The sequence below is a fragment of the Coturnix japonica genome, chromosome Z (assembly GCF_054131305.1).
Source record: "Coturnix japonica strain WE chromosome Z, WE-NBRP24, whole genome shotgun sequence".
Classification (NCBI taxonomy): domain Eukaryota; kingdom Metazoa; phylum Chordata; class Aves; order Galliformes; family Phasianidae; genus Coturnix; species Coturnix japonica.
The window spans coordinates 70,907,596-70,922,593 of record NC_140702.1 but is presented as its reverse complement, the minus strand read 5'-3'; the positions used below and the strand labels follow the sequence as shown (position 1 = coordinate 70,922,593).

Below are 14,998 nucleotides of genomic sequence, written 5' to 3'. Positions count from 1 at the left end.
TTTTGCCATTTGGTGAATTGCTGCAAAATGCAAGTGTTCCAGTCAACACACCCGTGACTTAGACAGCACGCAAACGTGCTAGCTGCTTTCTAAACATATGTAGGATGTTTGCAGCATGAAGCTTTGTATGCAACAAAAACATTCTCAAAAACTTTTCCCACTGTTAATACCATGTTAGCAACAGTAGGAGCCACAATAAGAGCCACAGTGTCAACAAGATTTCAGCAGCCAAGGCAGTTTTCAGCATTGTCAGACTTGCTCTTGCGGTGTTAGATTACACAGTGCTCAAACAGTGTTGCCAGTAGAAGCCCACTTACATTAAGGTTCCCAAAGCTGCCAATACCAGTCCCACTGAATTGGCATCCACAATAATGGAAATCTTTTCTAGAACTGTACTTAGGCACTGTCTACATGAAAAACGACATACAAGAGAGTGTAGGAAAAAAAAAAAACATTTTAACAGATGAATTGACCAAGAGTTACCTTCTTCAAAACTTCTTGCGTCTTCTTCAGCTCCTTCTTGTACAATATTCCCACCCTCTCTTCTACCAAGAGTACCCCCAAACTGCTTTCCCCCATTTCAGAAGAGTACATTAAGTATAGAAAGTAAGAAATTCATCATAAGCATTAAATAAGTTGCCATATATTAAATCTAGCAGAAGTAATAAAAATTTACTACAAATCACACCACAGTACTTTTCAACTAGTCAATTACGTCTTTCCCATGGGACTCTGGACTACTGCAGATAGGGATATAGATAAGCTTCCATCTCCATCTGTGAAAACCTCTCAGCAAAAATACTGTGCTACAGACTATATTACACAGAATACTGCTTACCATAGACATTTGTGGATCTGGAATCTTAACAATTTCAGAACTTGTTAAAACTGGGGATGACTCATCACCATCCTGAAAGACATTTAAAAGCTTATTTAAAATTTATAATTCTAAAACTAAAGTGATGTCATTTTAGCATAGTGCTTTTCTATTAACTTTTCTATTAACATATAGCACACTATATTTAAGTGAAAAAATGATCCAACTACACCCTGCAGTTTTGATAGACTTGCAGGAGAAGAGTTGATGTTGTACTAATTACCATTATGTAAGGTCTATTTGTCTTATTCTATACTACCATTTTCTTTCAAGCAATGAAAATGGTTTTCACTGAGAATAATGTTTTTTTTGTTTTTTTTGTTTTTAAATCGCATGCTGTTGTGCAATCAACTTATTCAAAGGTTTCACTTCAAACCACCACAAGATTACACATAATAAAGAAGAACCTTGTTGTTATTTGCATTTGGAAAAATCACACTGAACTTTGCCTAAACAGAGAATCAGAAGTGATGCTCTTGTTACTAACAGACTGCTAACCTTCCCATCAAAAATGCCATTTGTAATTAACAGAGAACATGAGAACAGTCACCACTACCTTACTCCGCTGTAATTGAAGGTTGAGTCAAGCAGAGGATGATAGAATTGAGATTCTTTAACAGTGCAGTTCTTTATAAACAGCTGAAAACAAATTTATCAACAAAACTCTGACAAGTAATCTCCACTTTGCCTATCGGTCACAGACAGGTGACAACAGAACCTAGTTTCAATATATTGGATATGTATACTATACACTGTAATTGAAGGTGTGAAAAAACTGAGAAGACAGGCACTAATTTATGTACTGTTTCCTAATGCTGCCAGAAAAAAGGTCAAGAACGTGTTGAAAAGCTACTTCATAACAACAAATTCCTACATGTAACTGCAGTTCGAGCTTTCATACATATATATGTACACACTATGCAATCAATTACTTCATTTCCAAAAAACAGATAATCTATAGTTATTTTGTTCCAGGCAATTCTAACATAATTCATAAAAAATCTGCAAAGAAACAGACGCACTTTTAAAGTCTGAGTCTTTCTTCCCTCACTCTTGATATCTGTAAAATCATAACAATGACTCAAAAAAAAAGCACATAAATAAACTGTAACAGTACATTTCTGGATGTAGAGAAAGAAACCATTTTTAGGAACATCACATTCAACTAAACTAACTAAAAAATCCAAGACAGTACAAAGCTGTATGTTAACGATGCTTATTATTTTGTACCAATGACAAGTACAGAACATCCTGATTTAGGATTTTAGCCCAGTGCAAGAACAATTGTTAGTAGTGTTTCAGTGTTTTGATTATGGTTCCACTGTGCTCTCCAAAAAATAAATAAATTCATCGATTTCCAACGAAGTAAATAACTATTTTGTTTTGACAATGTAATTTTGCCACATCTATTTTACTCTGTTTTAACATTTTCTATATTACATTTCTTTATTTTTATTTTTTAAATCTCAGAACAGAACATGCTTTTAAGTTAGTACCCCTGATCCCACTGGAATTCCAGTTTATTATTTTCTACTTTCTCTTTTCCATACAGATGCATCAGAAATTTTCTTAATTCTTATGAATGCAAACATACTGAAAACGTTAAGAAATACTGTTTTTGTTTTGTTTTTGTTTTTTTCCAATGGATCTGCCCACAATGAACAAAACCATGGCAGTGTTGGTAATGTCTGCCAAAGCCACAACAGAATCATATGCAAGGGCTTGGATTGGAAGGGACCTTTAAGATCATGTAGTTCCATGCCTCTGATATAGGCAGGGACACCTCCCTCTAGACCAGGTTGCTCACAACCCCATCCAGGGAGGGGGCATCCACTGCCTCCCTGGGCAACCTGCTCCAGTGTATCACCACCCTCACAGTAAAGAACTTCTTCCTACTACCTGCTCTGAGTCTACTCTTTCAGTTTAAAGCTATTTCCTCTCATCCTGTCATATGCCTTTCTAAAATGTCCCTCCCCAGATCCAGGCCACTAGAGGTCCCTTCAGAGCCTTCTCCTCTGTAGGCTGAAGAGACTCAGCTCTCTCAGCCTGTGCTCATAGGGGAGATACTCCAGCCCTTGTAGCAATAGGCCAATGCTGCTTATTAAACTCACTATCAATCTTTTATTCCCCTAAATTTGAACTATCAATGCTGATATCACTCCTTAAGTGTCTCACTATGATTTTATGTCTTGAACTTTTTAAACATTTACTTTTAAAGATACTATTTTTCTGGATACTTCAGAATAAAAAAAACCTGAAAAGCGAGAAATTAATGACACTGAATAATTTCTCCATGTAAACTGAAAGTACACAGGGATACTGTTTTGAAAACATTACATTGGTATCTATTCCTACACATAATCTTTCTTTGCAAGAATGAGAATATAGTCACCAGCATCAGATACTACATTGGAGCTCTGTTTTGTAAACAGAAAGAAAAGATGAAAGATATTTCAATACAGAAGTTCACTTTCAAAACATCTTCAGCATTAAAGTGTAAACTTATTTGTTCATTTTCAAGGAAATGTTCACAAGCAGAGCATCTGTGCCAAGTTTTTTAATAACTTAACTTTTATAAAATTACCAACCAACACAGGTACATCTCTTCCTGATGAGAGACAATTTTACCTACAGCTACACTGAAAGTACCACTGGATGACTGAAGGAACAATAAATCAAAAAGTTTTTAATCACTCACACTTAGAAAATCCTGTAATCTTCAACTGTTGCATGAATGATTGACTTCTGTAATCTCATTGCATCTATACCATTTGATTTGTATGTACATAAACAGCTGCCACTGACAGATGCCTGCTGCTATCCTGAAGCAGAATATTTCAACTCAGTGGAAAAAAAAATTCCATTTAAGGTGCACATGCTGCTTTTTAAAGACAACCATAAAGTCTGCAAGGCACATACCTTTTCGTAGTAAACTATTCCATATTCTTTATCATCACTCTTGACGCAACGGAATTCAATCATCAGGTACATAAAATTAGAACTTCGTTTCTCCCTCTGAGAAGAGAACCACCACAGATGTGTATCATATTAAAGATAATCAATCTTCAGCATTCTCAGCACAGCAATTACTCTTTCTTCGTGTCATAACTAATTACATTATCAGTTGCTGAAACAATTATTTGGTTAATCATTTCATCACACTATGAGACTTTTGGTGACATTCTTACTTCTTCATACCCCTACTTCACAATGAACATTCAGAAGTAAATACATTACACCGCGGCTTTTATTACATCAGTGGCTCCCAATTGTGGACCTAAACATCAGCAAAAAAGCAACAAATAACAACCAGTTGGTTTCTTTTTGTTGTTTTACTTTTTTTAATACTTAAACAGAATGATGCATGTCAGTCAAAACCAAGAAGACAAAAAAAAAAAAAAACAACAAAACATTTTAGATGAAAGAATGAAAGGAACAAATAAAACTTGGACTAAGGCTAGATTTGCTGCTCGTTCACTTTCAGAAGACGATTTGCTAATATGCATATTTTTCAAACCTTTATTAAATGCTGAAAATTTCAAAATGTTGATGGGAAACAAATTATATGTAAACTTCATCATATATTTAATTTCAAAAAAGTATAACTTTTAACAGCAAGCAACTCGGGCTCATTTAATGTATCAGTATTGAGTTGGATTTGCCAACACAGGCTAAGCTGTTCTATATGTAAGGCATATGTCTAGGAGTAAAGGATGCTGAATTTTATGTACCGTAAAAGAGAGGGAGCAAAACAATACCCATTTCTAATGTAGGATGAGTTGAATTCTCAGAAAGACTAGTAAGTGGAGATATATATACGTATATATATCGAACAAAAGAACCTGAGTCCTAAAGATCTTACTGTAAGAACGACAGTCTCAGAACACAAAACAGAAAACAAAGAAAGTTTTACTGTGCAGGATGAAAACAATCAGTTATTTTACTCAGCAAGTGTTAACATCACATTCAAGTGCTGGAGTTATTCTGAGGTCTATTTTGTTTGTTATTGTATTTTAAATTCACTTAAATCTTAAAAGTGTTTTTCCTCAACACCTGAAAATAAAGCTGAGTAGGTCAAAATTCAAGGAACAGCCTGTCTGGCCAAACAAGCTTCCCATCACAATCTAAATCCTAGAATTAAGTTAGCCAAATCCATCAAAATTTGTTTGAAGCTATCACAAATTATTAATAAATACAAGTTACTTGAAGTTGACAACTAAATAGCTTTCTACTTATTAATTGTCCAAATCAAGTTTAAATTAGAAGTGTAAAGAATCGTTTTTTCGTTTATGACATGCACCATCTAATCAGTTAAGAAAAACAGGACAAATTAGTCTCCTAAGTAAGGAGTCCATATCAGCAAAATCTAAAAAAACAAACAAAAAAACCACCAAAAAACAGTGCAACTCTGATATAAAATGACCTACCTCATTGATCATTTCTATTTCTCTAAAGGTCAGCCTGTCCAGCCAGTCCACTTTCACCATGTGACCTTGTCTATGAGATTTTGTGAGCTGCATAGAAGAACACAACACTATTAAATTGTTGGCAGTAACAAAAAGAATATCAATTTTGCAGAGGTATTAATACATGAAATGCCTGTGCATACAGTAGATCTCTGTGATCACCTAAGCAGTGACATAATGCTTCTAATGTCTCAAAAATCATAGCAAAGACAAAAGCACATTACAAGCATGAGATCTTTAAACACATTAAACATTAAAAAGTAGGAACCTGTTTTTTAAGCAGTAACATAACAAAAACATTGTTTTTCTGAGTTACTAGTTTTCATATAGTATAATTTACCAAATCAAACAAAACAAAGCTATTTCATTCCAAACAAAATGAATCATGTCTTTGTTAGTTTCACAAAAGCAAGTTCGTAAACTGAGATTTATATATAAAGATCAGTGAAGTTACAGAGTTTGTTTTCCCCTTCTTTTTAGAAGATCTGAAACCAGTATCCCAGAAAGTCTAGTAAGAGGGGGGAAGGGAGAAGTCTGTTTAGTTGCTATTTCCTGAGGTACAAGGAAGCTGCCACTCTACCCAGCTATTCATAAATACTCCACTTCTTTGTCTCTCCAAAAACATTCTCACCTGCCAAAATCTTCTACTCAGAACAGAGCTGGAAGAACTCTGGAAATTGTACAGTCTCAAAGCAGGTTAACTGACTGCAGGCTGCACAAGACATTGTTCAGTCAGTTCATGAGCATCAACAATGACAAATTGCACCATGTCCTTCATCAATCTGTTCCAGTTTTTTTCATCATTGCAGCAAAAAAAAGTTTCTCATATATTTAAAATGGAATTTCCTGTGTTTCAACTTGTACCCAGAAGCTTGGCTTTGCCTCTGCTTCCTCCTGTAAGGGATTTGTACGTACCAATTGCTTGTGCCTTGTCTTCTCTAAACAACTGTAGTTCCTAAGCCTTCCTTGAATGACAGAGGCTCGAAGCTCCAAGTTATCTATGCAGCCCTTCTCTGTACTCACCCCAGTATGGTCATCTCTTTTTCTCACTGGAAGGCCATCACTGGACTCTGCATTTCAGATACATCTAATCAGTGCCACAATCCCTTCACCTGCTACCACTTCTGCCTAATACAGTCCAGGACATTGCTGCTTCCCTGCTTTGCTGCAAAGGCAGAAGACCATGCAAAACATTTTCAGAGCCTCTTCAAAATTCCTTTACAGCATGCATCAACTGATACAAATTCAATTAGATAACCACAGGCCTATTTCTCAAGCCTGCTGATGTCCCTCTGAACAGTGGTTCAACTACCCAGTCTATCAGCTGCTTGGGAGTTTTGTATTACCTCCAAATCCGCAGAAGATGCACTCAGCCACACCACCACCGTCATCAAGGACATGTTAAAAAGCACTGGGACCAGCACTGGTCTCTATAGTATATTGTTGATGTCTGGCATCATGTTGCTTCATGCTGCTACTGTTAAACCCCTACTCCTGACATTTCTGCCAGCTTTCCTTCCTCATTACTATGTATCTATTATCTGTATCTATTTAGTTTCTAATGCAATAATTTGTTACAGAAAAATGTATCAAAATACTTGTTAAAGTCAAGACATCCACTGCTCTCCACTTCTTCAGGAAAGCAGTAATTATACTTTCCTTAAAAGCCAATGAAGCTCATAGAACCACTGAAAAAACAGAACTCTCAGGAGGTTATTCACTCAGTCCATTTCTCCTGCTCCAGAAGGGGTTCACCTTGATTCTTGACAGTATGATGTCAATGTGTACCAGAACTGTACTCAAAGTTTGCCTTTGATTTATATATACATTTCAGAACATATTTCATAGAATTTCATAATATATGCAAACGAAATCATTTGAGGCAGGCTGAATATCATCATTTAGGACATTTAGAAAGTCATTATCTAGCTCACAAAAAAGTTCTACTCATCCTCAATTACAGAAGAAGCTCCTTACAGTCACAAATCCCTTACTGCAACCACTCCTAAATAACATTCATTTTTATCCCTTAACTAACAAAAGAACTCTTCTTATCCAACGTAGTCCCATGTTTATCACCCTATACCAGCACTTCTGAATATCACATATTCACATCCAGCACTCACATTGGTTTATGACAGCACTTGACAAAACCTTCGTTAAAAAGATCCAAATAAGTAACTGAAATACCTTTGTCAAGTTTTAGTTTCACTGCACTAAGAAAAAAAGTAATTCTGTACATTTTACTAGAAAAGTATTAGTCTCAAATCTCCACAGATTTCTCTTTCAACAAGAAAAAAAGTCAAAACACTACAGAGCTATGCCAGAATGCAAGACTCTGAAAATCTGTAGGTTAATATATACTTTCAATCTTTTGCTACTAAATAAGATGTACCCCTTTAAATGCTATCTCACTGTCATAATTAAATACTTTATTTCAGCCAGCAGAAGGAGTAAAAGAAATTCATGGATCAAAAAGAAGTTCCTTTTGTTTATGTGGAATAAAATAATCCATCACATATGAAAGATTAATTTCCTGTAATAACAAATGCCACCCACAGATATATACAAAACTCAGAAGGATGTCAAGAAGAAGGAAAAAGAAGTTACCTTCTAGATAAACGTCCTTAACAAAGCTCTTTTCTGAAGTTATTTACTACTATCTGTAAGACCAATTTAGCATCTGGTATCAAACGTTAAAAAGTACCATGACAGAGTTACAAATCATAAGTCTTTCCAATAGATAAACATGAAAAACCACCCCCAAAAAGTAATCAAGAGCAAAAAAGCTCATGCAATCTCATCTTGCATTTAATTTGTCCTACTATTCTTAAGTATATTTAATATACCTTATTACACAGCATCAACAGCTGGCATTCAGAAACTGATGAACAAGTGAAAGAAAAAACTGAAACAGATTATATTAAAACAACAACTTTTTAGGAACAACACATCACAAGCATCTCATCTGCTATGGAAAACAGCTGTGAAAATGAAAACTCTTGCAGACAGTACCAAGAAACTTTGTTCAATCTGTGAGCATGTATGGATAAAATACTTTTAAAAAGGGACAAAATTCCACTGAAAACAACAGTTTCTGAATCTTTTCGCAATTACTATCTTCAAAAAACAGCTTACAGAAGTGGCGATAGCCATTAATTAGAATTCTCATCTGTGAAAGGAGAATTCTGTCATCCTCCTTGAAGGCTTTAGGCCCTCAACTCCCAGCTGCCAAAAGAACAAGCTAAAACAGACACATGTATTTTGGAGACTGAAGTACTTATGTTTCTTGAGCTAGGGAGCAGGAAAGAGTGAAGCACTGGTATGGTATGGTCACTTATGCACAACAAACTAACATGAAAATTAAGACCTACACCAATATCTTTCCCACTACCTACATCACATATCCATGTAATAAACTACAAGTCCTGATCTGTAGGGCCTGTCTACAGAGCCTCTTTCCCCTAGAGGAGTTTTATTCAACTACCACAAGAAATTAGGCTTGCAGAAAGCTTTGCACAGATACATTTAAGCAGCAAAAGAATATACAATCACACTAACACAAGAGAAACTTAAGTTTGTGCCTGCGGAGTGTATCAAAATCTTAAGATCTTCTCCTACCCTTACTCTTTTCAAACACAAACCTACAGTGTTTCTTTTGTTTAGAATGTTATTTGAAACACAAGTTATTAGTTTGAACTCTCAACAAAAATCATTATTTAGTTACACAAGTACGCTACTTCTGTATCTTCCTCAAAAAGCTGCTCCTTTGCATCAAAAGTTTCTTGCGGTTCAAAGGCATCCTTGAATGTTTATAGCAACCTACTTCCTACAAGTCTTGGAAGTATTTATAATGATTCTTGTATTATAAATTCAAGGTGATATAGACTAAAATAGACCATAAATGCAAGTTAGTTTATTGCTATTATAAATCTCTACAAGAAGAATGGACATATTTATGGCACCGGATCTCTTTCATACAGAGCTTTAAAAAAGCTGACGATGAAAACCAGGGAACCAAAATTAAGATGAAAGTAGGCTGATAAAGAGGAGTTGAGACATCTCAGAAGCTTAGTATAAGGTAATCAGAAAAGCATGATCACCTACTTCAGCAGTTCAACAACATCTACTGAATTCCAGGAGTAGTTTTCACAGCAAAAATACAATCTGCCAACAAGCTAGTAGGAGAAAATATTTATATGGACAGCTACACGTGATCTAAAGTTAAAGCAATCTGTTTAATTTTTTGTAGATCTACTAAAACTCTAATGCATGAAATGAACCATGTAAGAGTTTAGCTCCAAGCATCAAGTTACACTGTAATTTTCATTATTTATAAAGAATTAGGATTTTGAGCAGCTATAACAGAATGTCAGATTTAATAAAAGTTTCTTATACCACTACAGGTATTTATGTCCTATATCAAGGAATATACATTTGGCAAATGAGTTTGTTTCCTTGAGTAAATTCTCTGACTTACCAAGGCAATTAAAGGTAGTTAATTTTCATGGGAAAAAACACCACAGAAAGCTTGTCTTCATTAAAGCCCCACTTCATTTCACTTCAATGACAGTGCAAGCTTTCCATGAACATCTTAGAGGTTGGTATTCCATTACCTTTGCCAACCGGCTCATTTGATCTTCAGAGACTGTGCTGCTGGTTCTCCCAGGAGTTCTGGTGGGTTCTGAGCCATCAGCTTCTACATTGGGCCAGACTTTCAAATCATGCATTCCTTGACGAAACATACTGTAGGGAAAAATGCAGTATTGTTTCAGCAAACTGAAATCAGGAATCAAAGCAGCTGCAAGAAAATGAAAAACTTTCTCTTGCCAAACTTACAAACACACATTGCCATTCACAACATAACTGAACTGTAGAAGTGTCTAGAGCCTTATGCCCTCTCTGGCCTTCATTTTTACTAGCACACGGGGTTTAAAAGAAACAAATCTGAGATAACTTACTTGGCAAATGGAAGAAAAATGGATAATTCCCAAAGTCAATGGGGTGGCACAAACGTGAACTGAGGAAAGAGCTTGACCTTCACACTTTCTTATTATTTGTAATGAAGCAGAAAAAATTCCTCTTGACTTGCAAATTACAGTATTGACTTTAGATCTGCCTGACAAAAAATTTAACTACAAAACGGTGTAAGTTTCATGTGAAGGTCAACTGATAAAAAGCAGCTTTCTCAGCCGAAAAAAAACCCCACAAGTCTCACCTTACCATTTTCTCCATCTATGCCTGAAATTGAATTGGTAATTGCTCACTGTGCAGTGAGCAGAACTTTGCAACAAAACTCACTACACCTCTCTACTGCAGACACTTGTGTCCCTTGAATATTTTCATTCATCCATCTATAAAAAAGCTGCAGGAAATCAAATGCATTATTTCTGCAAATAAGAGGGGATCAACCAAGAACTTTGGGCAAATACAACCAGAAGGAACTCTCAGAAGTAACACAACTAAGAATAAAAGACACTAACTATACAAGGGTCAACTAACCTTAAAATCAGATTGTTTTGTAGAAAGTATGGTACTACCCTGCAAGTAGGTTATCAGTTTACAAACCAATAGAAAAATCTGAAATACTTATTTCTGACTGAACCCCTCCCCAAAACACTAGAAATAAAGGCAAATATTGTCCAATACAATTTTCTAATCTAAGACAACATCAATCTCTTTGTCAAAGCAAGATCTTTAATGACAGAAAATTAACCTCTCTTTACAGCTATCTTCCACGTTCAGTACCACTAAGACAAACTTCCGAAAGCTAACCTAAGCTTAGCCTGGCTCAGCTTAGCCTTATTATTCCACATTCACTGACAAAGGGATTTTCACCATTTTTAAACACTGCCTACATACCAGAAAAAATATTCTCATGGTCTTTTCTTCAGCCCCACTTATACTTACTTCTCCTCCACTACACCTATTTGCTAGACATTCAATGCCTACTCCCCTGGACTCTCAATTGTGAGAAACTTATCTGAAATTACTTGTATAGAACTGGACACATCCCAGAGGAGCAGAAAAGTAGCTCTGGGACACATCTCAAATGAGCAGCAGGATATAGTAGTGTCTCTGGTGTATATACTTGGAGACTGTTTGGATATTCACAGTTTTTTTAATATTTATTTAAGATACACTCTAAAACCTAAATCACTTCCTCAGGTTTCGTGGGTAGGTCCTCCCTCTTCTGGATTTGACTACAATCACATAGAGTGTACAGTTATACAGAGTATCACTACCTCATACTTAAACTGTATCCTGTGTTTTTTTCTGTCTCCTTTTTACTTGGTTAAGATCCTTTCATGCACTACCACCTTCCAGTTAACTTGTAATTCTTCCCAGCTCCCTGTTACCTACTGTAATTTACTGATTCCACTCTCTACTGGATCAGACAGATTATTAATCCTAAAGATTTCTTGTTCCTTGAATTACCCTTTGCTCCTTATGGATTATGCTGTCTTAAGGGTCCAACTGCAAGTTAGCTTAAATAAACTGACACTGGAATTCATACATTACAAAAGTAAAGAAGAAAGTTATTTCAGAATTTGCTATGTAAAAATGTAAGCTTATATTACAAAACAAAACAACAACAACAACAAAAACCTGTGGTTTGATTTCCTCTATGTACGTCCTATTGAACTTTACGATTCACAAGTGAGTTTCATGTCAGCATCACAAAAGAAAAAGCAGTATACCCATATTTCCCAAAGAGTGAGACTGTTGTTCCTCCGACAGGAACTGCTTTACCAGGCCCATACACATCCCAAATGGTTAGAGCCACCTGAGCATTGCGAGGCAAGTCTGGATACTTCACAGGCAGTTTCAGCCACTCATTCCAGCTGCAAGGTTAATACTTCATATTAGTCATGAAACCTCAGAATTCAAGTTACCCTATAGTAGTTTACAGAATCTAAGTTCTCCTTAAATTATGCACTTTGAAGGGCACATTAACTATCTACCTACGGGCTTTAATTATTCAAACATTTAAGTGCTGCTTTGAGTCATTACATGAACGTACAATTAAAAGGCCAGCAAAAGAAAAAAAATCACTGTCCAGTACACAGCAAAAAAAAGAGTGCTGTTTTAGGCTGTGAAAATTACTTAAATACCGAGCCATGCCCAAAAATACAAATAATTGCATTATTACTTAATCTATACACAGAAAGACTGGTATTGTGCTTGTCAGGGAAAAACTTAACTACACAGAGACTCACAGAAATATAAGCTACTTGAATAAAACAACAGAAAAGATGCTATAGGAGTTTTTGGTCTTTTTATGCAAACAAAAAACAAACAAAATTACTTCTTTAACTAAAAGCCTCAATAGCTAACAGATAAATTGAATAAAAGGCAGTGACTTACTTCCACCTAGTGCTAAACGCTTTGTAGGAAGTTCTAACTGGAAGAGCAAGAGGCTTCCCTTCTGCAAACACCTGACAAGTTACATACAAGTCAGAGCAAGTCTCTTGATACAGTCCTGAGAACTTCAGCATTGGGTCTTCCAAGAGAGCTTTGTAACTCTTCTGTTCTCTTTTCCCTTCCAGACTTCCTCTGCATTAAGAAAAAAAAAAAGGGGGGGGGGAGAGAGAGAAAAGTTGATTTTTTTAATCCACACTGAGAATTTTATTTCCATTTCTTATATTTAGACAACATGGAACACAGATACCTCTGTTGTGAATAACCAGCAAGCAGTGAAATCCAAACATCCGAAAGAAATTCTATATTTGAAAAGAATAACAGAACTCACTGAAATACTGATCCAGGGGCAAAAGAGAAGCAGGAAATGGAAGAATTACTCACTTGAGAAAACTTCGAGTAAAACTTGTAGATTCATAGAATGCATCATATAAGGTATGCTAAACAAGGCAACAGTGAGATGATACACACTGCAATCTTAATTAAAAGAAATACCAACTATAAACATTAAAGCATTAGCATAAACTTGCCTGAAAAAGGAAAATAAAGAAAAAAAGATGAGTCTTATTTTAGAACTGTGTGAAATCTGAAGTGTATAATTAGCTTTGGATGCCAAAAATCAAAATATTCAACCCAAACTTCATTAAAGCCCTGTAATAATGTGTAGAATGCTAGTGCCAGATTTAATAGGCCTTAGAGATACAGTGATGAAAGACAAACCTGCACATATTTCAGAGGTCTTTTCCAACCCTAATGATTCTGTGATACTGCAATGTTAAATGCTTGACATATAAAAACAAAAAAAGAATCACAGCATTTGTGCAGACAGGAGCGATGCACCTTTCAGCAAACAAGAATCTTTCAGAAATAGGAAAAAGGGGTTTCTTGCAAGAAACAAGCACAGCACATTCTAGGATACAAACTGTACTTAAAAAACCTGTACTTTCGTTTGTATTTTTGGTATGTTAGCAAAGAGGTCAGACACATACTTGAATTTACTTGCTATACTCTACTCAGATAAAACATAAATAAGCCCATTATTAGGCTTCCCTTAGTTACTTTTGAAAATCAGTGCAACATACCTCAATGTAGCTACATTAGCTATAAATTTTAGGACAAATCACATCCATCCCACATGAATTTATACTGTAATGTGACGGGGGAAAAAAAAGGAAATAAAAACTTCAAAAAATATGAACCAGCAAATACATCAGCATGTGCAAATGTGAGGCTGAACAGAGTGCCTGACCTTCCCCAAAACACAGTTATGTGCTGCAGCAGCTGGGCCTGCCTAGGAAGATCCTATGAGCAACCTGCATACAAGCAAGTGGGAAGAAGCACCTTCAGCTTCTCTCTATCCTGAGATAAGAGCTAAGAAGAAAGCTGTGCTACCAGCGGCTGAATTAAGACATTAAGGCTGAAGTGAATTAACCTGTGCCTTACAGCACGACAGGACCTAAGGACACGGATCTGTCAGCACTCAGAGCAGCCTGCAGCAGGCCCCGGCCCCTCCGTCCGGCTCCAGGACCCCGCGGAGCTCCAGGCGCGGCGTCACATCGACCCCCAGCTCACACAGACTCGAGCGGGCGGCCCAGCCACCTCCAACACGGCGGGGACCCGGCTCCTTCCCGCATACAACCACCCCGCACACACCCCCGGCCATCCGGAGCAAAACAGGGGAGCACTGAATCCCCCGCCCCTCTCACTCACATCTTCAGCTGCACGTTCATGTCCAAGTCGCAGCTATACACATAATACAGCTTCTCGGTCTCACCCATGACGACCACAAACGCGGTGCCCCCCGCCCCTCAGCGACACCCGCACCGCAACACCCCGCGGGGCAGATGACGAGCCCGCCGCTTGGGCCCCCCCTGCTTCCGCGCATGCGCCCGAGCCGCCATTTTGCTTAAGGGAGGAAAGAGAAGGGATACATCCACCCTACCCTACACCAAAATGGCCGCCGACATGACGCTAACCTGGAGGCGGTCCCAAGATGGCTGCGCCCATGGTCCTCTCAACAGCATGGCTGCCCCCGTGTGTACGGCACTCAAGATGGCCGCTTCCATAGGAGGGAAGGCAAGATGGCTGCTTGCTGTCTGCGAGATGGCTACCTGTCCCACTTCTGAAGCTATATCCCTGAGGGAATCCCGTGCAGTTTTCCAGCAGGAGTCCCTGTTTACACAGAATCACAGAATTATCAAGGTTGGAAAAGACCTAGAAGATCATCTAGTCC

At 37.1% G+C, this 14,998-nt stretch overlaps 1 protein-coding gene across 7 annotated transcripts in view; it reads right to left on the bottom strand.

Annotated features, from left to right (window-relative positions):
* The window catches only part of PIK3C3 (phosphatidylinositol 3-kinase catalytic subunit type 3), a 52,830-nt gene extending 38,184 nt beyond the window's left edge, over positions 1-14,646 (bottom strand). For 5 of the 7 annotated variants that reach the window (XR_014939501.1, XM_015848239.3, XM_085529261.1 and 2 more), the window contains exons 1-8: positions 14,476-14,646; positions 12,712-12,900; positions 12,045-12,188; positions 9,960-10,089; positions 5,305-5,391; positions 3,797-3,892; positions 839-910; positions 318-407 (exon numbers count right to left, since the gene is read on the bottom strand). Coding sequence is in view for 6 of the 7 variants with exons in the window: in XM_015848239.3 (XP_015703725.1) it covers positions 318-407; positions 839-910; positions 3,797-3,892; positions 5,305-5,391; positions 9,960-10,089; positions 12,045-12,188; positions 12,712-12,900; positions 14,476-14,543 (876 nt within the window). In the remaining variant the exon portion in view is untranslated. The remainder of the gene's footprint in view (positions 1-317; positions 408-838; positions 911-3,796; positions 3,893-5,304; positions 5,392-9,959; positions 10,090-12,044; positions 12,189-12,711; positions 12,901-14,475) is intronic. The other 2 variants (XM_015848240.3, XM_085529260.1) reach the window with 1 other exon arrangement.
* Positions 14,647-14,998: the final 352 nt, after the last annotated feature.